The sequence below is a fragment of the Cherax quadricarinatus genome, chromosome 41 (assembly GCF_038502225.1).
Source record: "Cherax quadricarinatus isolate ZL_2023a chromosome 41, ASM3850222v1, whole genome shotgun sequence".
Classification (NCBI taxonomy): Eukaryota; Metazoa; Arthropoda; class Malacostraca; order Decapoda; family Parastacidae; genus Cherax; species Cherax quadricarinatus.
In genome coordinates, this window is record NC_091332.1 from 18,001,963 (window position 1) to 18,024,171 (window position 22,209).

Below are 22,209 nucleotides of genomic sequence, written 5' to 3' on the forward strand. Positions count from 1 at the left end.
CAACAACCCCTCTTCTGCCCTCTGACTAATACTTTTATTAACTCCACACCTTCTCCTAATTTCCACACTCCGAATTTTCTGCATAATATTTACACCACACATTGCCCTTAAACAGGACATCTCCACTGCCTCCAACCGTCTCCTCGCTGCTGCATTTACCACCCAAGCTTCACACCCATATAAGAGTGTTGGTACTACTATACTTTCATACATTCCCTTCTTTGCCTCCATAGATAACGTTTTTTGACTCCACATATACCTCAACGCACCACTCACCTTTTTTCCCTCATCAATTCTATGATTAACCTCATCCTTCATAAATCCATCCGCCGACACGTCAACTCCCAAGTATCTGAAAACATTCACTTCTTCCATACTCCTCCTCCCCAATTTGATATCCAATTTTTCTTTATCTAAATCATTTGACACCCTCATCACCTTACTCTTTTCTATGTTCACTTTCAACTTTCTACCTTTACACACATTCCCAAACTCATCCACTAACCTTTGCAATTTTTCTTTAGAATCTCCCATAAGCACAGTATCATCAGCAAAAAGTAACTGTGTCAATTCCCATTTTGAATTTGATTCCCCATAATTTAATCCCACCCCTCTCCCAAACACCCTAGCATTTACTTCCTTAACAACCCCATCTATAAATATATTAAACAACCATGGTGACATTACACATCCCTGTCTAAGACCTACTTTTACCGGGAAATAGTCTCCCTCTCTTCTACACACCCTAACCTGAGCCTCACTATCTTCATAAAAACTCTTTACAGCATTTAATAACTTACCACCTATTCCATATACTTGCAACATCTGCCACATTGCTCCTCTATCCACTCTATCATATGCCTTTTCTAAATCCATAAATGCAATAAAAACTTCCCTACCTTTATCTAAATACTGTTCACATATATGCTTCAATGTAAACACTTGATCTACACATCCCCTACCCACTCTGAAACCTCCTTGCTCATCCGCAATCCTACATTCTGTCTTACCTCTAATTCTTTCAATTATAACCCTACCGTACACTTTTCCTGGTATACTCAGTATATATATATATATATATATATATATATATATATATATATATATATATATATATATATATATATATATATATATATATATATATATATATATATATATATATATATATACATATATATATATATATATATATATATATATATATATATATATATATATATATATCTTTCTTTCTTTCAACACACCGGCCGTATCCCACCGAGGCGGGGTGGCCCAAAAGGAAAAACGAAAGTTTCTCCTTTTACATTTAGTAATATATACAGGAGAAGAGGTTACTAGCCCCTTGCTCCCGGCATTTTAGTTGCCTCTTACAACACGCATGGCTTACGGAGGAAGAATTCTGTTCCACTTCCCCATGGAGATAAGAGGAAATAAACAAGAATAAGAACTAGAAAGAAAATAGAAGAAAACCCAGAGGGGTGTGTATATATGTGCTTGTACATGTATGTGTAGTGTGACCTAAGTGTAAGTAGAAGTAGCAAGACGTACCTGAAATCTTGCATGTTCATGAGACAGAAAAAAGGACACCAGCAATCCTACCATCATGTAAAACAATTACAGGCTTTCGTTTTACACTCACTTGGCAGGACGGTAGTACCTCCCTGGGTGGTTGCTGTCTACCAACCTACTACCTACAACTTGTTTCTTAAATTCCATATTGTTTCTCACTTTCTTTACCAAAGGAACTTTACTAGGAACTTTCTTTGGGGCCATGGAAACTTATTTCGCAGTTGCACTAAATGAAAAACCTCCATAAACAATGGAAATGTTTGGATGAATGAGCACAAGCTTCCTCACTCGCCCAGACACACAGCTAGACTGGCACGCAAGCCACGACAGCCGGCTGGTCGATGCGTCCCATAAGGCCGCTAACCAAAATAGTGGCCAATAACGGGAGCCAAAATCCCGGCCAATAACTGAGTTGGCCGATAGCCAAAACGGCCGATAACCGAGGGTTCACTGTATAGTGGAACCTCCACCTGCGAGCACATCCACGTGCGAGTTTTTCTAAATACATACGAGCAGTCAATCAGTCAGTTTTTTGCTTCTATACACGAGCAAAATTTCCATAAGCGAGAGGGCCTCAAAGGAGGTTCCTTGATGCTGGTGAGGGGCTCTTGCTCTTGACCCAGGGAACTGGATCTCGTTTGTTGGGCTATCTTATTGAAACTTGGGAAATGTATGATGGAAAGATGCTTCTTAACGTACACCAAAAATGAAAGAAATCGGACCATAAGTAATGGAGTTCACTTTTCAGCAATTAGCCGCCCCTTAGCAGTATTTTCATATGGTTTTTATGGTTGTATTCTCGTTTTTTTGGTCTCATTTGATAGAATGGAAGATATGTTACAGAAATAAATATGATTTTGAATGGTTTCATGATGAGAAGTACCTTGAAAATGAGTTCAAAGTAGCAGAAATGTTCTATTTTTGCCGATGTTCAAGAGTAAACAAATGACGTCACCTCCATTCCAATATGCAGTCATGAATGGAGTGACATTATTTATACAATTATTACAATAATGCAGTAGTCTGCATAACAGTAAATCTTCTATTTTTTGTGTGAATAAAATTCCAAATTATTTATATTGTAATAATAATAATAATAATAATAATAATAATAATAATAATAATAATAATAATAATAATCATAATAATCATAATAATAATCATAATCATAATAATAATAATCTAGGTAGTAAGTTGGTAGACAGCAACCGCCCAGGGAGATACTACCTTCCTGCCAAGCGAGCGTAAAACAGAAACCTGTAATTGTTTTACATGATGGTAGGATTGTTGGTGTCTTTTTTCTGTCTCATAAACATGCATGATTTTAGGTACGTCTTGCTACTTCTACTTACACTTAGGTCACACTACACATACATGTACAAGCATATATATACACACCCCTCTGGGTTTTCTTCTATTTTTTTCTAGTTCTTGTTCTTGTTTATTTCCTCTTATCTCCATGGGGAAGTGGAACAGAATTCTTCCTCCATAAGCCATGCGTGTTGTAAGGGGCAACTAAAATGCCGTGAGCAAGGGCCTAGTAACCCCTTCTCTTGTATAAATTGCTAAATTTAAAAAGAGAAGCTTTCGTTTTTCTTTTTGGGCCACCCTGCCTTGGTAGGATGCGGCCGGTTTGTTGAAAAAAATAAATAATAATAATACGTACAATAATAATGTACAATATAACAATAATTATAATAATAGACGGCTTCAAAAGGCTGTCACTAGATGGCAGTGTTTACCACAACAATGCTGGAGTGGTTAAGGCCGCCTCCACTTGTCTCATAATGACATACGTATTTTATTCATTCAAGAGTATATATAAGGTTTCTATGTTATATACAGTGGACCCTCGACCAACGATGGCATCGATTAACGATAAATCTGACCAGCGATACATTTTAACGCAAAAATTTTGCCTCGACTAGCGCTTAAAAACCCGACCAGCGCTATTCGTTCTGTACCATACTTAGGCCTGAGCGCGCCTCACTTGTCCCTTTGGTGCCAGTGTTTACAAGCCAGCCAGCCACCGCGGTCGCTTCCAAACATACAACTGGAACATTTCATATTATCACAGCCTTTTTAGTGATTGCACCTGCAAAATAAGTCACCATGGGCCCCAAGAAAGCTTCTAGTGCCAACCCTACAGCAAAAAGGGTGAGAATTACTATGGAGATGAAGAAAGAGATCATTGATAAATATGAAAGTGGAGTGCGTATCTCTGAGCTGGTCAGGTTGTATAATAAACCCCAATCAACCATCGCTACTATTGTGGGCAAGAAAACGGCAATCAAGGAAGCTGTTCTTGCCAAAGGTGCAACTATGTTTTCAAAACTGAGATCGCAAGTAATAGAAGATGTTGAGAGACTTTTATTGATGTGGATAAATGAGAAACAGATAGCAGGAGACAGCATCTCTCAAGCGATCATATGTGAAAAGGCTAGGAAGTTGCATGACGATTTAATTAGAAAAATGCCAGCAACTAGTGATGTGAGTGAATTTAAGGCCAGCAAAGGTTGGTTTGAGAGATTTAAGAAGCGTAGTGGCATTCATAGTGTGATAAGGCATGGTGAGGCTGCCAGTTCGGACCACAAATCGGCTGAAAAATATGTGCAGGACTTCAAGGAGTACATAGACAGTGAAGGACTGAAACCTGAACAAGTGTTTAATTGTGACGAAACAGGCCTGTTTTGGAAGAAAATGCCAAGCAGGACGTACATTACTCAGGAGGAAAAGGCACTCCCAGGACATAAGCCTATGAAAGACAGGCTTACTCTGTTGATGTGTGCCAATGCTAGTGGTGATTGCAAAGTGAAGCCTTTATTGGTGTATCACTCTGAAACTCCCAGTGTTCAGGAAAAACAATGTCCTCAAGGCTAATTTGTGTGTGCTGTGGAGGGCAAACAGTAAGGCATGGGTCACTAGGGACTTTTTCTATGACTGGTTACATCATGCATTTGCCCCCAATGTGAAAAATTACCTAATTGAAAAGAAATTAGACCTTAAGTGCCTCCTGGTATTAGACAATGCTCCTGGTCATCCTTCAGACTTGGCAGAGCAACTTTCTAGGGACATGAGCTTCATTAAGAACATAAGAACGTAAGAAAGGAGGAACACTGCAGCAGGCCTGTTGGCCCATACTAGGCAGGTCCTTTACAATTCATCCCACTAACAAACATTTGACCAACCCAATTTTCAATGCTACTCAAGAAATAAGCTCTGATGTGCAAGTCCCACTCAAATCCAACCCCTCCCACTCATGTACTTATCCAACATAGCCTCAATAACCCAACTAGGTAGACTGTTCCACTCATCAACTACCCTATTTCCAAACCAATACTTTCCTATGTCCTTTCTAAATCTAAACTTATCTAATTTAAATCCATTACTGCGGGTTCTCTCTTGGAGAGATATCCTCAAGACCTTGTTAATATCCCCTTTATTAATACCTATCTTCCACTTATACACTTCGATCAGGTCTCCCCTCATTCTTCGTCTAACAAGTGAATGTAACTTAAGAGTCTTCAATCTTTCTTCATAAGGAAGATTTCTAATGCTATGCATTAATTTAGTCATCCTACGCTGAATGTTTTCTAACGAATTTATGTCCATTCTGTAATATGGAGACCAGAATTGAGCTGCATAATCTAGGTGAGGCCTTACTAATGATGTATAAAGCTGCAGTATGACCTCTGGACTTCTGTTGCTTACACTTCTTGATATAAATCCCAGTAATCTATTTTCCTTATTACGTACGTTTAGGCATTGCTGTCTTGGTTTAAGGTTGCTGCTTACCATAACCCCCAAGTCCTTTTCGCAATCTGTATGGCTAAGTTCTACATTATTTAACTTATAAGTGTTAGGGTTATGGACACTCCCGAGCTTCAGAACCTTGCATTTATCTACATTGAACTGCATCTGCCACTTTTCTGACCAAGAGTAGAGTTTGTCTAAATCCTCCTGAAGTTCCCTAACATCTACGTTTGAATCAATTATCCTACCTATCTTCGTGTCATCGGCGAATTTGCTCATATCACTAGTAATTCCTTCATCAAGATCATTGATATATATTATAAACAACAACGGGCCCAAGACTGATCCCTGTGGAACGCCACTTGTTACTGATCCCCACTCAGATTTAACCCCATTTATGGACACTCTCTGCTTCCTGTCTGTGAGCCATGATTCGATCCACGAGAGCACCCTTCCTCCAATGCCATGAGCTGCTACTTTCTTCAACAGTCTTTGGTGCGGAACTCTATCAAATGCCTTACTAAAATCTAAGTAAATAATATCAAATTCTTTATTGTGGTCAACAGCCTCAAAAGCTTTACTGAAGAAAGTTAATAAATTAGTTAGACAAGACCGGCCTCTTGTGAATCCATGCTGAGTATCATTAATCAAGCTATGCTTATCGAGATGGCTTCTTATAATCTGAGCTATAATTGACTCTAGTAATTTGCCTACAATTGAGGTCAGGCTTATTGGGCGGTAATTTGACGGTAACGACTTGTCCCCTGTTTTAAAAATAGGAATTACATTAGCCATCTTCCACATATCAGACACTACACCTGTTTGAAGAGATAAATTAAAAATATTAGTTAATGGTTCACAGACTTCCATTTTGCATTCCTTTAGAACCCTTGAAAAAACCTCATCAGGACCCGGTGACTTATTTTGCTTCAGTCGGTCTATCTGCTTCACAACCATTTCACTAGTGACTGTGATGTTACTTAATTTATCTTCTTCTGGCCCACTATAAAAATTAATTACCGGAATATTATTAGCGTCTTCCTGTGTAAAAACAGAGAGAAAATAATTATTTAAAATCGAGCACATTTCATTCTCTTTGTCAGTAAGATGCCCATAGTTATTTTTAAGGGGACCTATCTTATCTCTGACTTTTGTTTTATATACCTGGAAAAAACTTTTTGGGTTGAAAAAACTTTTTCAACCCAAGTTTTTGCCTCCTAATACAACTCCTCTCCTGCAGCCCATGGACCAGCAGGTTATTTCGAACTTCAAGAAACTGTACACAAAAGCTATGTTTGAAAGGTGCTTTGTAGTGACCTCAGAAACTCAACTGATTCTAAGAGAGTTTTGGAAAGATCATTTTACCATCCTCAATTGTGTAAACATTATACGTAAGGCTTGGGAGGAAGTGACTAAGAGGACATTGAACTCTGCTTGGAAAAAACTGTGGCCAGAATGTGTAGACAAAAGGGATTTTGAAGGGTTTGAGGCTAACCCTGAGAATCCTATGCCAGTTGAGGAATCCATTGTGGCATTGGGGAAGTCCTTGGGGTTGGAGGTTAGTGGGGAGGATGTGGAAGAGTTGGTGGTGGAGGACAGTGAAGAACTAACCACTGATGAGCTGCTAGATCATCTTCAACAGCAAGAGGGCACACCTGAGGAAACTGCTTCAGAGGAGGGGAGAGAAATTGAAGAAGTTGCCTACTTCTAAGATAAAGGAAATGTGTGGAAAGTGGCTTGAAGTGCAAACCTTTTTTGATGAAAATCACCCTGACACAGCTACTGCAAGCCGTGCTGGTGACTATTACACTGACACTGTTGTGAACCACTTTAGGAAAGTCATAAAGGAACGAGAGGTACAGGCCTCTATGGACAGATATGTTGTGCGACAGAAGTCCAGTGACTCTGAAGCTGGTCCTAGTGGCATTAAAAGAACAAGGGAAGTAACCCCAGAAAAAGACTTGCTGCCTCAAGTGCTAATGGAAAGGGATTCCCCTTCTAAACACTAACACCTCTCCCCTCCTCCCATCCCATCAATCATCACCGGATCTTCAATAAAGGTAAGTGTCATGTAACTGTGCATGTAATCTTCAGTTTGTGTGTATTAAAATTAATATTTCATGTGGTAAAATTTTTTTTTTTCAATACTTTTGGGTGTCTTGCACGGATTAATTTGATTTCCATTATTTCTTATGGGGAAAATTAACTTGACTAACGATAATTCTGACTAACGATGAGCTCTCAGGAACGGATTAATATCGCTGGTTGAGGGTCCACTGTATATTGTTTATTATGTCATATTAGATGAATTGTGATAGATAAATAAGCCATAGAGTTGATGATAGCGAAATATTCAAGGAGTATTTTGTCTTGTCTCCAGGCAAACTCTCGTCGCCACATATATAATGACGTATTTTATTCACTCTAGAGTATACATCAGGTTTCTATGTTATTTATATTGTTTATGTCATATTAGATGAATTGTGATAGATATACATATAAGGTGCAGAGTTGATATTAGGGAAATTACTGAAGTATTTTATGGTGCTTGGAATTCCACTGGAATGAGTTAATTCCATTTCAATTAATTTAAATGAGGAAAATTGACTCTGCAAATGAGCAAATCCAGATGCGAGCAAGGTCACGGAACAGATTAAACTCGTTAGTGGAGGTTCCACTGTATTTGTATTTTTGTGTCTTTTTTCAACTACCTGTCCATATCATATACCATTTTTACCAGTAGAGAGAATTAACAAATAAAAAGCATTTTACCTACCTAACACCACCACCATCAATTGTCAGCAGTCGCACACCATGAGCTTTAACAGGTGATATGTAGCCTAGCAAGGCTAGAGCTTCACGAGCCTCACATTCAACAAATCGGTCGTTTGTCTTCTCTAAAATTCTCAGCAATCGTTGAATACTCCCTCTCTGAAAAACAGGAACAGTTCTATAGAAATAATGCCTACAACAATTAGAATTACCTCTGCTAAGAGATTTACATGATTCTGATCATTATAAAACCTCTCCTCATGACAGAGTTCTGTTCCTAAGACCACGTCAGTAAACAAATTTGTTGCTAAGCAAGAAGCATACTATAATGGTAGTGGGTTTGTCAATCATCTTTGATATTGTTTTAATGTCACTTTTGCACCATTTAACCCTTAAACTGTCCAAACAGATCTATGTTCACATGCGTAGTACTCCAAAAGTAGATCTACATTTTTTTACATATTTTCAAATATATGTACGTACAACAAAAAAAAAAACGTAGATCCAAGTTTTTTTACACGTTTTCAAATGCAAAAAAAAAAAAAAGAAGATCTACGTTTTTTTACATACAGTGGTCCCTCGATAATCGTTGGGCTCGATAGTCGTCCTTTTCGAAAATCGTCGTGTTATTTTTGTCCAAACACTGGCTCGCAAATGGTCGGTTGACTCGCTAATCGTCGTTCGTCCTGGACGCGTACTCATGGCTCTGAGCCGCCTCGGCCTCCCTTCCCAGCCAGTGTGCCATTGTTTACCAGTGAGCGGCAGTCCCCTCACTTGTTCATACGAAATATTTCATAATAGTATTCCATTCATTTTAGTGCTTGCAAGTGCTAAATAAGCTACCATGGCTCCAAAGAAAGCTCCTAGTGCCAAGCTTTTGGTAAAGAAGGTGAGAAATACGATTGAATTTAAGAAAAACTTCATTGAACAACATGAGTGGGTGTGGGTGGGTGTGAGTTGGACCTGATTAGCTTGTGCTACCAGGTCGGTTGCCGTGTTCCTCCCTTAAGTCAATGTGACCTGACCTGACTAGGTTGGGTGCATTGGCTTAAGCCGGTAGGAGACTTGGATCTGCCTCGCATGGGCCAGTAGGCATGCTGCAGTATTCCTTCGTTCTTATGTTCTTATGAAAGTGGCATACGTGTGGCCGAACTGGCCAGGATGTATAACAAACCCCATACAACCATATCTTCCATTGTGGCAAAGAAAAAGGAAATCAAGGAAGCTGTTGTTGCTTGGAGAAAATTGTGGCTGACCCTGATGAGCCTATGTCAGTTGTGAAATCTATTGTGGCATTGGGGAGTTCCATGGGGTTGGATGTGAGTTTGGAGGATGTGGAAGAGTTGGTGGAGGACCACAATGAAGAGTTAACCACTGAAGAGCTGCAATAGCTTCAGCAGGAACAGCAACAGATCGCAGCTCAGAATCTTGCTGCAGAGGAGGAGGAAGAGAGTTGGAAGAAGGTGCCTTCTTCAGAAATTAAGGAGATTATTGAAATGTGGGATAGGATGGAAAGATTTATGGAGAAACATCACCCTGAGAAGGATATTGCAAGCCATATCGGCAACCTGTACAGTGACAGAGTCTTGGCCCATTTTAGGGAAGTTTTAAAGAGATGCCAGAAGCAGAGCTCCCTGGACACTTTTTTTGCGAGACAGGACTCCAGTGACTCTCAAGCTGGTCCTAGTGGCATTAAGAAACAGAGAAGAGAAGTACGTAACCCCAGAAAAGGACTTGGTTCCTGAGGTGTCGATGGAAGGGGATTTCCCTTCCAAACAGTAACTAATCCAATTTCTCTCCTCCTTCGGTCTTCCATACACTAAGAAGAATCGCCACTAAAGGTAAGTGTTATGCTGTTAATGTTTCATTCATCATGTCCCATTGTATTGTTTATGTACTACATCTATATTTCATGTAAAAAATTTTTTGTTTTAATACTTCTGGGTGTCAGGAACAGATTAATTGTATTTACATTATTTCTTATGGGGAAAACTGATTCGAAAATCGTCTATTTCGATAACTGTCGCACTTCCAGGAACGGATTAACGACGATAAACGAGGGACCACTGCACTTTCAAATGTTGAAAAAACGTAGATATACATTTGGACAGTTTAAGGGTTACAACATTTTTAGTATATTTTTAAATATTTATACAGTAGTGTACTGTATACTGTAATAAACAGAATAGAAGAAATCAGCTCTAATAAATGTTTAATATTTAGGTATGCATACTGGTCAGAGCGCCCATTGTAAGTCCGAGCCATCGCTAAACGAGTACGTCGCTCAGTGATGAAAAGTGGTATTTGTCAAACACTGAATGAATGAACAAGAAAGATTATTATTACAGGTATAGTAAGGTCCTAGACTTACGATGTTCAGCCTTTAGAACAATGGAACTTTGCAAATTAATAACTTATAAACATGGAGTTGTTCTTTCAATGTGTGAAAGTATTTATGTTTGCTGTACTTCTTTTTACAATATTTCTTACAAAATCATTCTAAACAAATTTATAACAATATTAATAAGAACTGACCAAAAAAAAAAAAAAAAAAATATGGGTGTGGAAAATCTAATGAAAATATTTTGAATGAAATCCTATGATCAGTTTTCAATTTAAGAAATCTTGCCCCAAGGAACAGCATGAAATACAAAATATTGGGTCATTTATTTTTTACATATCGCCTGTCTCCCACTGAGGCAGGAGTGACCCAAAAAAGAAAGAAATGCTTTCACCATCATTCAATGCTTTCACCATTATTCACACACAATCACTGTCTTTGCAGAGGCACCCAGATACGACTGTTTAGATGTCACTCCAAACAGCCAATATCCCAAACCCCTCCTTTAAAGTGCAGGCATTGTACTTCCCACCTCCAGGACTCAAGTCCAGCTAACTGGTCTCCCTGAATCCCTTCACAAAATATTACCCCTGCTCACACTCCACCAGCTCCTCAAAACCCAAAAACCATTTGTCTCCATTCACTCCTATCTAACACAAACACATACACACATGCCTGCTATATGTCCAAGCCCCTTGCACACAAAATATCTTTTAGCCCCCTCCTCCATCCTTTTCTAGGATGACCCCTACCCCTTCCTTCCCTCCACTACAGATTTATGCACCCTCCACATCATCCTATTTTGCTCAATGCTCTCTAAATGACCAAATCACTTCAACAACCCCTCTTCAGCCCTCTCCTCATTTAATGAAATACTCATTTACCGACGCCTTGGATTTACAACAGGCTTTCTAACCAGTATGCATACTTAAATAATGTATATTAGAGCTGATTTCCTCTATTCTCTTTATTACAATATACAGTACACTACTGTAAAAGCATTTAAAAATATACCAGAAATTTTATAAATGATGAAAAGGTGATATTAACCCCTTGACTGTCGCAACCCCCAATCCTGAGGTGTCTCCTGGTGTCAAAAAATTTAAAAAAAAAAAAAATATTATTTTTTCTTATGAAATGACAGAGAATCTTTTCCCGATTTCATTGTAACGAAATTTGATGGAAAACTGACGGAATTACGCTCTCGTGAAGTTAGCAACCTTGGTGATATTTACAAATCGGCGATTTCGCCCACTTTGAGCTCTATTTTCGGCTAATTCCATTATTCCAGTCGACCAAACTCATAGCTATTTCTTTAGAACTCCGTTTTTTCTGTCGATTGAGTACAAGAAACTGCCCATTTACCAATTTCAACTACCCAATAACGTGGTTAGAAATTTGCAATTTGGCCAATTTCACGAAAATTAAAAAAAAATGACAATTTCAAAATAAGGTCCAGAATGAACAATGCAGACATTCCTGGCTCTAAAATAACATTTTCTTTGTTTATCAATCATGTCTCCAGGCCCCTCTGATATTACTCTTGCTTTCTATTTTGAATTTTTATTCAAACAAAAAATAGAAGATTTACTATTATGCAGACTACTCCAATACTGTAATAATTGTATAAATAACATCAACCCATTCATGACTGCATATTAGAATGGCTAGTTGGACATTTATTGGACAATGATGTCATTTGTTTACTTTTGAACATCGGCAAAAATCAAACATTTCCCCTACTTTGAACTCCATTTCCAGGTTCTTTTTATAGTAAAATCAATCAAAATCATCTCTTTTTCTATAATATGTTTTCCATTCTATCAAATGAGATCAAGAAAACTAGAATACAACAATAAATACTATACAAAAATAGACCACAAATTCGACATTTTAATTAAAAAAAACGGTCGGAGTTTTTTTTTCTCATTATCCACTGTGTGCTCCAGGATTTTTTTTATGTGGTGCACACTGACCACACAGACCCATTCTCTCACATGTAGGCCTACCAGCTTTCTCCTTCTTGATTTGAAGCCACTAGAATTTATGAGTATATATACGTCAAACACGGTACCTCGTAAGACGTATATATACGGCCGCGACAGTCAAAGGGTTAAAACAATGTAAAAAGATGGCTGACACAAACCCACTACCATTATAATGTGCCCCTCATTTAGCAACGAATTTGTTTACCAACGTCGTCTTAGGAATGGAACTCCGTCGTTAAGTGAGGAAAGGCTGTATACTGAAGGCACAAAAATAAATAGGCTCACCTTAACAGCAACTCCTTTAGTCTGTGGGTGTTGTCTAAGGTGGTTACACAGTTCTTCAAGCTTCCTCAAGCGTCCTCCCTCAGTTAAGTGGTCACCAAGACCACTGACTAAAAACCGTGTTCGTGCATCGATGGTTGCCTGAAACAGATTTACAAGAACATTGATGCAGGTTGATTTTACCATTATTGTACCATAGTGTAAAACAATTACAGGTTTCCATTTCAATGAATCTTAATATACAGCCTCTCCTCACTTAACGACGGAGTTCCGTTCCTAAGACCATATCGTTAAACAAATTCGTCGCTAAGTGAGAAGCATACTATAATGGTAGTGAGTTTGTATCACCCATCTTTGATATTGTTTTAATGTCACCTTTGCACCATTTATAACATTTCTAGTATATTTTTAAATGTTTATACAGTAGTGTACTGTACGTATATTGAAATAAATAGAGGAAATCAGCTCTAATATACATTATTTAGGCACGAATACTGGTCAGAGAGCCCGTCATAAGTTCAAGGCGTCGGTAAGCAAGTACGTCGTAAAGTGAGGAGAAGCTGTATAGAGTGAATTGTCACAATACTTCTTTTGCAGATGATAATTACTATTAACAGGAGATTTTGAATAAGGCTGTAGAGGTAGTGGAAGAATTTAGAAAGGAGTGTAGTAGTACTTTGAGAGCAAATGCAAAAAAAAAAAAGCAAGGTAATTCAAATGAAAAGAAGCACAGTAATGGGAATGAAATGATAGTAATCAGACTGTAAGGATGAAGTATGAAGGAAGTGAATGTATTTACATATATACAGTACTTGAGGAATGTATATTACAGCAGGTAAGTCAGTGAATGATGAGATAATTCACAGATAACACAAGGAATAAAAATTTGCAGGAGTGATAAAGAATCTATGGAAAGAGAGATGTTTTTTCAATGAATGCAAAAATTAGATTGTATTGAGGTATATTGATGCTGGGCCTTTTTTTTTTTATGGGTGAGAGGTGTGGTCTCTGAATGTTGCTATGTGGAAAAGGATGGAGGCAGTGGAGATGTTATGTCTGTATCTTTAACAAATGTGTAGTATGAATATTACACAGAGAATAAGACAAAGTAGCAAAAAGTGTAGTAATATGAAATATATAAATCAGAGTGAAAAAGGCATTGCTGAGATAGTTCTGCCTTGAAAGAATAAAGCAAGGTAGGTTGATTAAGAGCATATATGAATCTGGAGCAAATGGAAGATGGTGTAGGAGACAATCAAGGAAGGATAGTGTGAAAGAAGCATTTAAAGGTAGGGGTTTGACCATCCTGAAGGTTTGTGTGTTCACATGGACAGGTGAATGGGTTATCTGTTCTTGTGTGTGATTAGATATTGGAGAGTGAGCATGGTAACAGCTATGAAGGAAACTAGAGAAACCAGTTAACTGGGAATGAGCACTGAAGGTGGGGAAGAAAATATTTGTGATCTGAATGTCAGGTGAGGCTGTTGCAGTTCAGTGGGCCATTACTGAACTTTGATGTCTGTGCTATTCTGGAAAGGCAACAGCAGGAAAATGTATTTTTTTTCTGCAGGTCATCCTGTGTTTGAGCAAAATGGATGATGTGCTAAAAATAATCTTAATGGACAACTGTGTTAAGCTGTAACAAGACAAGAATTGTTACATACCTTTGAAATGACATTCTTTTTTACTTTCCACTTTGGTATATTTTTTTGTGAGCCCTTAGGGTCCTCGTTTTTCGAAAAATTTAAGCGAACTTGTGAGAAATACAATGGAATATAAGTATTAACGGTTTTTAGTGCTCTCTGCAGTTCAGATAAGTTCTCAGTGTTCATGTCTGTAAAAGAATGGGTTAATATCAATACACAAGGGAACATTATAGTAGAGTTAATATTCTGACTACCTAAGCTAAGGTGTGCACATTAGGAACAAAATATGTAGTCTTTTTTTAAAGATAAAATAACAATGCCATAATATCCTGAAATAACACAATATCCACATATTAGCATATTTTCTTGTTTATCAACATCAAAATATTTCACATGTTTCAAGTAAATATTTTGGATTATAGATTATATATGCATGTGGATGGTACAATAAACTCAGAAATTGAGAGTAACTGACCTACAGGTTTCAAGGTAATTTCTTTCTTGTTTTCATTATCACTTTCAAATTTATTCACCTCTGGTTTAGGATTGGCCTCTGTTCCAGCTTGCAATGAACCTTGAATGCTTTTAAGCACTTGAGGAAGGTCTCTTTGAAAGGCTGCCAAAGCACGTGTAGTGCGGACAATGTAGTCCCGTAGCTGTACCCAGAGACGCCACTGAGTCAAACTGCTCCCTCCCGATGCCATTATATTAAATCTGAAAAATATCAACTTTAAATTTCTTTAAAATAATTATATCTCTTGCAATAAATGCCTAGTAAAAAAAAATAGTAACAACTGTTCCTATACATATATAATTAAGGACACAACGAAAGAACTGATTAATAAGGAATATAAGTTAAAGACAAGCAAACAAGAAATATGATAATCACAAGTTTGGAACACCCAGAAATGCACTACAGTATTAAAGAAATTGAAAAAACACCTTAAGATGTAATACTGAATTTTTAATGGGCTGGAGCAGTAAACCAGCAGAAGGTCTCTGCCAAATTACTAAATGCTCTACTGAGTGGAGCATCATATGGATATGATTATCTCTTTCAAAGATTTCAACAAACTATTGACTGCCTTTATTCTGCACAGGCCCTTTCATAGTTGACAAACTTTCGACAACGCTGCTCGTTTATGTTCAGTTCTTCTCGCTGATCTCAACTTGGAGGTCAGAAAACTACATGGAGAGACATTTCTGGAATTTTTTACAACAATTTCAATGGTAATTCTCAATTATTAGAGTTAAGTAATCTGGATGTCGAAATTTTTGATGAATTCATAAAAGGTAGTCTTGAAGAAATATATTAGCCTGAATCAACATGAACCCTTTGGGGGTCGACAGGTCCTCTCAGAGACTTGTTCTCAGGGTCGGTCAAATTTAAAAAAAAAAAAAAATATTTTTTCTAATGAGAAGATAGAGAATCTTTTCCCGATCATAATGACACCAAAAGTATGAAATTTGATGGAAAACTTACGGAATTATGCTCTTGCGAAGTTAGCGGTCTCGACGATGTTTACACATCGGCGATTTTGCCCACTTTGAGCCCTATTTTCGGCCAATTCCAGTGTACTAGTCGACAAAAAACATAACTATTTCGCTAAAACTCCATTTTTTCTATCGAATGAGTACAAGAAACCATCAATTTACCGATTTCAACTATCCAATAAAGTGGGCAGAATTTAGCAATTTTGACAATTTCACACAAATTTCAAAAGCTGCCAATTTCCGAATAGGGTCCAGAATAAACAAGAAAGATATTCCTAGCACTAAAATAACAAGTTCTCTGTTCGTTAGTCACATCCCCAGGCCCCTCTTATATTTCTTTGGCTTTCCACTTTGAATTTTTATTCTTACAAAAAAAATAAGATTTACTGTTATGCAGACTACTGTATTAGTGTAGAAATAGTATAAATAATATCAGCGCACTTGTGAAAGAATATTAGACTCGCCAGTTGATGTGTATTGGACACTTGGCATGATTTGTTTACTTTTGAACTTTGGTAAAAATCGAACATTTCTGCTACTTTGAGCTCAATTTCAAGGTACTTTTCATTGTAAAACCAGTCAAAATCATCTCAATTTCTGTAATATATCTTCCATTCTATAAAATGAGACCAAGAAAACTAGAATACAACAATAAATACCATACGAAAATACAGTGCAAAGTCGCTGTTTTAATCCAAAAACACGGTCAAAGCTTTTTTTTTTCTCATTACGCACTGTGTGCTGCAAGTTTTTTTTTATACTGTGCACACTGACCACATAGACACATTCTTACATATGTAGGCCTACCGACTTTCTCTCACTAGATTTGAGGGCGCTAGAATTTAGGCGTACTAGTACGTCAAAAACCCTGGGTTGTAAAATGTACAGTACTAGTACGTCCGAAACCCCCAAAGGGTTAATGCAGCACTGGTATATCCAGACAAGAACAAACACAATTCTTCAATTAGCTCAATTAACAAAGTACTGTACAGTAATAGCATTATTTGATGAGCCATAGTAATCATTTGTACCCCTGAATGTTAATCTTTGGGATTAATAATCAGGGATACAAATGATGAGCCATAGTAATCATTCAGGGGTACAAATAATGAGCCATAGTAATCATTTGTAGACATGTACTCGGCTTCCACTGAGAACGTATATGTCTACAACATTATTTCCTTTTTTTGCTACTTTTCAATAATCATATAAATTCCATCACACTTATATGACTTACTGTTTAAGTTCAATTATTATATTCAGAGGGGAACCACTAAACACACAAGGGATATATAAAGCCTTGGAAATGGGAGGTATTCAGGATCAATTCAAGAAAGAAAGGTTCAGTTACTTGGATCAAGAGCTCCTCACCAGCATCAAGGTACCTTAAGAAATTCAAAACAGCTTTTATATACTACAGTGCTCTACTTCTGAATATTCATGTTCTCTCTGATAAGAAGCACATAAGAATAAATGTATGCATGGTGGGGCTGTGGGATGGGTCAGTATGGTCACAGTTGGTGCTGCTGATACAACTCCATCAAATTAGTGCTGGTTGTAAAATCATCTAATTGTAAGCTATGGAGCTGAATGATTAGTGTTGGGCCTGCTATATGCAAGGACTACAATTTGAGTCCCCATTCAATCATCTGTTTAAAAGTGACCATTTTTTCAAGTCTTGAAACACTTCAATTTCCAAAAAAAGGCACCAAAGTGCACAAAATAATCTTCCTACCTACCTATTCTGAATACAAGTATGCTATACATTTTTTGTAGCTATGCCTAAATAAGAGATTCCAAAATATATCTAGTTCTGTCAGAACAATCCTTCACTGATACAAAAAAGGCTGTATTCAGACAGATGCCATCAAGAGCAAATAAATCTATTAGATTAATGCTTATATGCCAGTCTATGGATTCTCTTAATATGGTTATGATTATATGTTATTTTACTAAGTTACAGTCCATTCAAGGGGAAGGGGGTGCCTTGATGCTAATGAAGGCCTTCCGTTCCAAGGAATTGAGGTTATCCTCCTCTATCTCAGATTAAACCTGATTACCTCCTATTCCTCCACCTCTTCAAGGGGGGCTCCTTGGCGTGGTGAAGAGGCTCTTGGTCTGAGGAATTAGCCCTGTCGGTCTTCTTCCTCAGACCGAACCTAATTACCCCCCATTCTCCCCTCCCCTATCCCATCCTCCCCTTTTTCCATTCCTCCTCCTCCTCCCCACCCCTCCCTTTTGCCCTTCCTCTTTTTGGCCTTTGGGATTTCTCCCACAGGTGCGCTAGTTCCTAGGTAGGGGAAAGGACACCGGGGTCCATCCCATTCCGTTGAGGTTCTTGGCAGTGGCGTAGTTTGCCGTGGAATCTGGATTGCCTGGGGATGTCCCGATCCCTCTCCGGTATCCCGGAGTAGCTTTGGGTGTCTTTCGGGCGACTGGTGTATCTCTGGAAGCCACTTTTCGGATTCCGGGGGGTGGTGGCCGAAGGAGGTATGCTTTGTGGCGGATATCTGGCCGCCCTCTCTTTTGTCCACCAAGGTAGCTCGGCAGATGTGAAGTTGCTATCCCGGATTGCTGGTTTACTGGCATGAAGGGTAGGGTATGGCACGGGTTCCATGCTGCATCTGCGCTACTAGCAGTGCTGAGGTCCTCTTGGGCGTGGAGGGAGATTTCCGGCCCTTTTATTCCTCCTGGGAACTATTCCTCCCCGCTCCCCCCTTTTTTTATTCTTTTTTTTTATTTTTATTTTCTTTTCTTCTTTCTTTTTTTTTTTCTTAAAAACAAAAAGCAAAGGAGTAACCTAACCATGGAGAACCCAATCCATGAACCCACTACCCCCGGGCCCCTTCTTGATACTGCACCCCATTCTGACCCTGCCTTGTGTTTAGACCACTCTTCGGACACTCCTGATGCCCCTGTACCTCTTGCTGGTGCTGTTTCCTCACCCGCTTCAGGTACCGGGGCTTCGACTGACTCCTTCGATTTGTCTGAACTCCGCTCTCCTTTGACTATGCTTCCGGCTTCTCCCTCTACGGTACGGCAATTTTTGAATCGCCCGCCCATTTCACGCCGGACCAACTCCGGTCCTACTCCTAAACGCCAACGTCAATCTCCTGATGATGCTCCTTCATTACCTTCCCATTCTACTCGGAAAAGACCGACACGTCAAGCACTCCCTCTCCACGCTCAGTTTCGGACCACACAATGGACTAAATTCTTTACTTTAAGACCGACTTCTTCTTCTACCTACCTTTCTGACCATAGTATTGGCAAAGCGCTCCTGCGTCATGTTGGTAGAGATATTTCATTTCATGCTCTCAAGAGCGGTACGCGCATCGTCACTGTCCAGAATGCTACCCAAGCTCATGATCTTTCTCTCCTTTCGAATATCGATACTACTCCTATCATTATTGAAAAACATCTTTCTCTCAATTCTTGTAGTGGTACTGTCATTCTGCCCCATACCATAGTCCAACAGAATTTCCAGTCATGTGGCAATGACATTTTTGAACAGCTGGAACTCCAGGATCTCCCAATCCTCAAAGTAGACACTTATGTCCTTCCTGCCTGGGGGCGGAGACGTTACCCTTGCAATGTGGCTCGTTTAACTTTTGACAGCCGAGAACTCCCGTCCTCTGTATATGTCGCGGGACATCGGTTACAAGTTCGAAAGGTGATACCTACACCGCAACAATGTAGAAATTGCTGGCGTTTTGGCCACCCAGCGAAATATTGCAGATCTATGGCCGAATGCCTAGTCTGTGGTGCCGACGACCATTCTAATACATCTTGCAGTCAACCTCCATCTTGCCTTAATTGTAATGAAGCTCACCCTTCGTACTCCCGCCATTGCCAGGTCTACTTAAATGAACGTGAAATCCGTTGCCTCAAAGAGGCAGAAGGTCTCCCTTATGCTATGGCAGTTACTCATCTCCGCCTCCAAGGGAGACTACCCCGTGTTTCTTATTCTCGTGTTTCCAAACATCCCCCCACTTCTGGGGTCCCATCTTCTGCAGCCTCCTCTGTTGTTACCCCTCCCATAGCCACTCCGGCATCTAATCCTTTTGCTGTCCTTGGCTCTGACGTCCCAACTACAACTCAGTCTGTTCTCACATCTTCGCGTCCTTCCTCACAAGCCCCAGTATCGACAAGACCTCGTACGACACCTAATACCAATCGCCCCTCTACTTCTCAGAAGTCCAAAAAATCCACATTGCTCAAATCTTCTTTGCCCCTTCCTTCCCTTCTTCCACCTCCACACTTTACCTTTCCAGTCTCTGTACCTAGTTCTTCCCCTCTCTCTGGCTCTATTACAAGTGTGGAGATTCACCCTCCTCCTCGTACTATGCCTTCCACCCCATCCCCTCCCAAGTTTCTCCCTCTTCTTCCACCTCCCAGGTTTCTGCCTCTTCTGTCCCCCCCCACACTTCATCTCCCGGTACAGTCCATTACTGTCCCAATCTTTACTCACCCTCCTCCTCCTATCTCCAATATGGTCTCCCATACATCTTTGAATTCAGAAACACTTGAAGCCATTTCAGAATATATTGCAGAGACTAAACCTTCAATGGACACTGATTCACTTCCTGTTCCTTCTCTTCCCTCTCCTCCATCTTCACAACCCCATTCCTCGCAACGCTCTGTTCCTTCGCTACTTGAACGTCTTCCAATGCCACCACACGTTGACTTTTCTAACCCCTCTAGTCCGTAGGTGCCTTTACCTACATATTCCTGGTATTTTCTTCATCGCCAATCATGGCCTATTTACAGTGGAATATCCGTGGCCTCAGGGGTAATCGGGGTGAGCTTCAGATGTTGCTTTCCAGGTTTTCCCCTGTTGGTGCTTGCTTACAAGAACCAAAATTACACTCGGCTGTCTTCCAACCTATCTCAGGCTATAATTTATTGTATTCTTCGGATCCTTTCTCAGATAGGACCTTTAATGAAAGTGCCCTTCTTCTAGGCAATGATATTCCGTACTGTCAACTATTTGTCCATACCTCGCTGCATTACACTGCAGCCCGTATCCACTTGAATAAGTGGTTTACAATATGTTCTTTATATCTCTCTCCTTCTTGAGCATTTTCTATCCCAGACTTTGCCTTTCTTGTTTCATCCTTACCACCACCACTTCTGTTACTTGGTGATTTTAATGCCCACCATTTCCTCTGGGGGGGGGGTCTCATTGTGACTCACGTGGCATCCAGTTGGAGGCTTTTCTCGCTTCTCACCCCCTCCATGTTTTAAATACGGGTACTCCCACCCATTTTGATCCTCATACTCATACTCTCTCTTGCATCGATCTATCAGTCTGCTCTTCCTCCACTGCACTAGACTTCACCTGGTCTGTTCTACCGGACTTACATGACAGTGATCATTTTCCGATCATTCTTACTTCTCCTTCCTATTCACCACCTTTCCGTAGCCCTCGCTGGCAATTTGATCGGGCAAATTGGGATCTTTACTCACACCTCACTGCTTTTAGTGAGGTTCCTTCTTCATCCTCCATTGATGAGCTCCTACACATCTTCTCGACGTCAGTTTATACCGCAGCTTCTCATTCTATACCCCAAACCTCAGGCAGGCATTCTCAGAAGTGCGTGCCTTGGTGGTCTCCTGCTTGTGCTCATGCAGTATGTTTGAAACGTGCTGCATGGGGCAGGTACCGGTACAATAGAACCGCTGAGAGACTTCTTGATTTTAAGCAGAAGCGTGCGATCACTCGCCGTGTCATCCGTGAAGCTAAACGCACTTGTTGGCGAGACTGTTTCCACCATCACCTCTGCTTCTTCTATGAGTGCAGTCTGGAAAAAAGTGAGGAAATTGAGTGGTAAATACTCTCCTGACCCAGCTCCTGTTCTACGGGTCGCTGGTGTTGATGTAGCAAACCCTCTCGACATTGCCATTGAACTTGGCACACATCTGGTCCGTATTTCCCGAGGGCTCCATCTATGCCCCTCGTTTCTTTCCTCAAAGTCTGCCAGAGAGTTAGTACCCTTGGACTTTTCTTCTCTCAGAGAAGAACAGTATAATGTGCTTTTTACACTTCAAGAACTGGAGGCAACGCTCTCAGCTTGCCGATCATCGGCAGCTGGGCCTGACGACATTCATATTCGTATGTTACAACATTTATATCGGTCAGCCCTTGTAGTCCTCTTACACCTCTTCAATCTTATTTGGGCACAAGGAGTTCTTCCCCAGCTGTGGAAATCTGCCATTGTTCTCCCTTTCCGCAAACCGGGTACTACAGGACATGATGCCTCCCACTATCGTCCCATCGCTCTTACTAGTGCAGTTTGCAAAGTGATGGAACGTCTCGTAAATCGACGTTTAATGTGGTATTTAGAGACACACAACAGTC

General features: G+C 39.7%; 1 protein-coding gene across 4 annotated transcripts in view; it reads right to left on the reverse strand.

The window, feature by feature from the left end:
• Positions 1-22,209, reverse strand: part of LOC128695920 (calcium-independent phospholipase A2-gamma-like) — a 99,881-nt gene that overhangs the window by 72,960 nt on the left and 4,712 nt on the right. For 3 of the 4 annotated variants that reach the window (XM_070093049.1, XM_070093048.1, XM_070093050.1), the window contains exons 2-5: positions 14,830-15,068; positions 14,373-14,542; positions 12,712-12,849; positions 8,102-8,256 (exon numbers count right to left, since the gene is read on the reverse strand). In XM_070093049.1, coding sequence (XP_069949150.1) covers positions 8,102-8,256; positions 12,712-12,849; positions 14,373-14,542; positions 14,830-15,058 — 692 coding nt within the window. In that variant the 5' untranslated portion in view covers positions 15,059-15,068. Of the gene's footprint in view, positions 1-8,101; positions 8,257-12,711; positions 12,850-14,372; positions 14,543-14,829; positions 15,069-22,209 lie in introns of those variants that run through there. The other variant, XM_070093051.1, reaches the window with a different exon arrangement.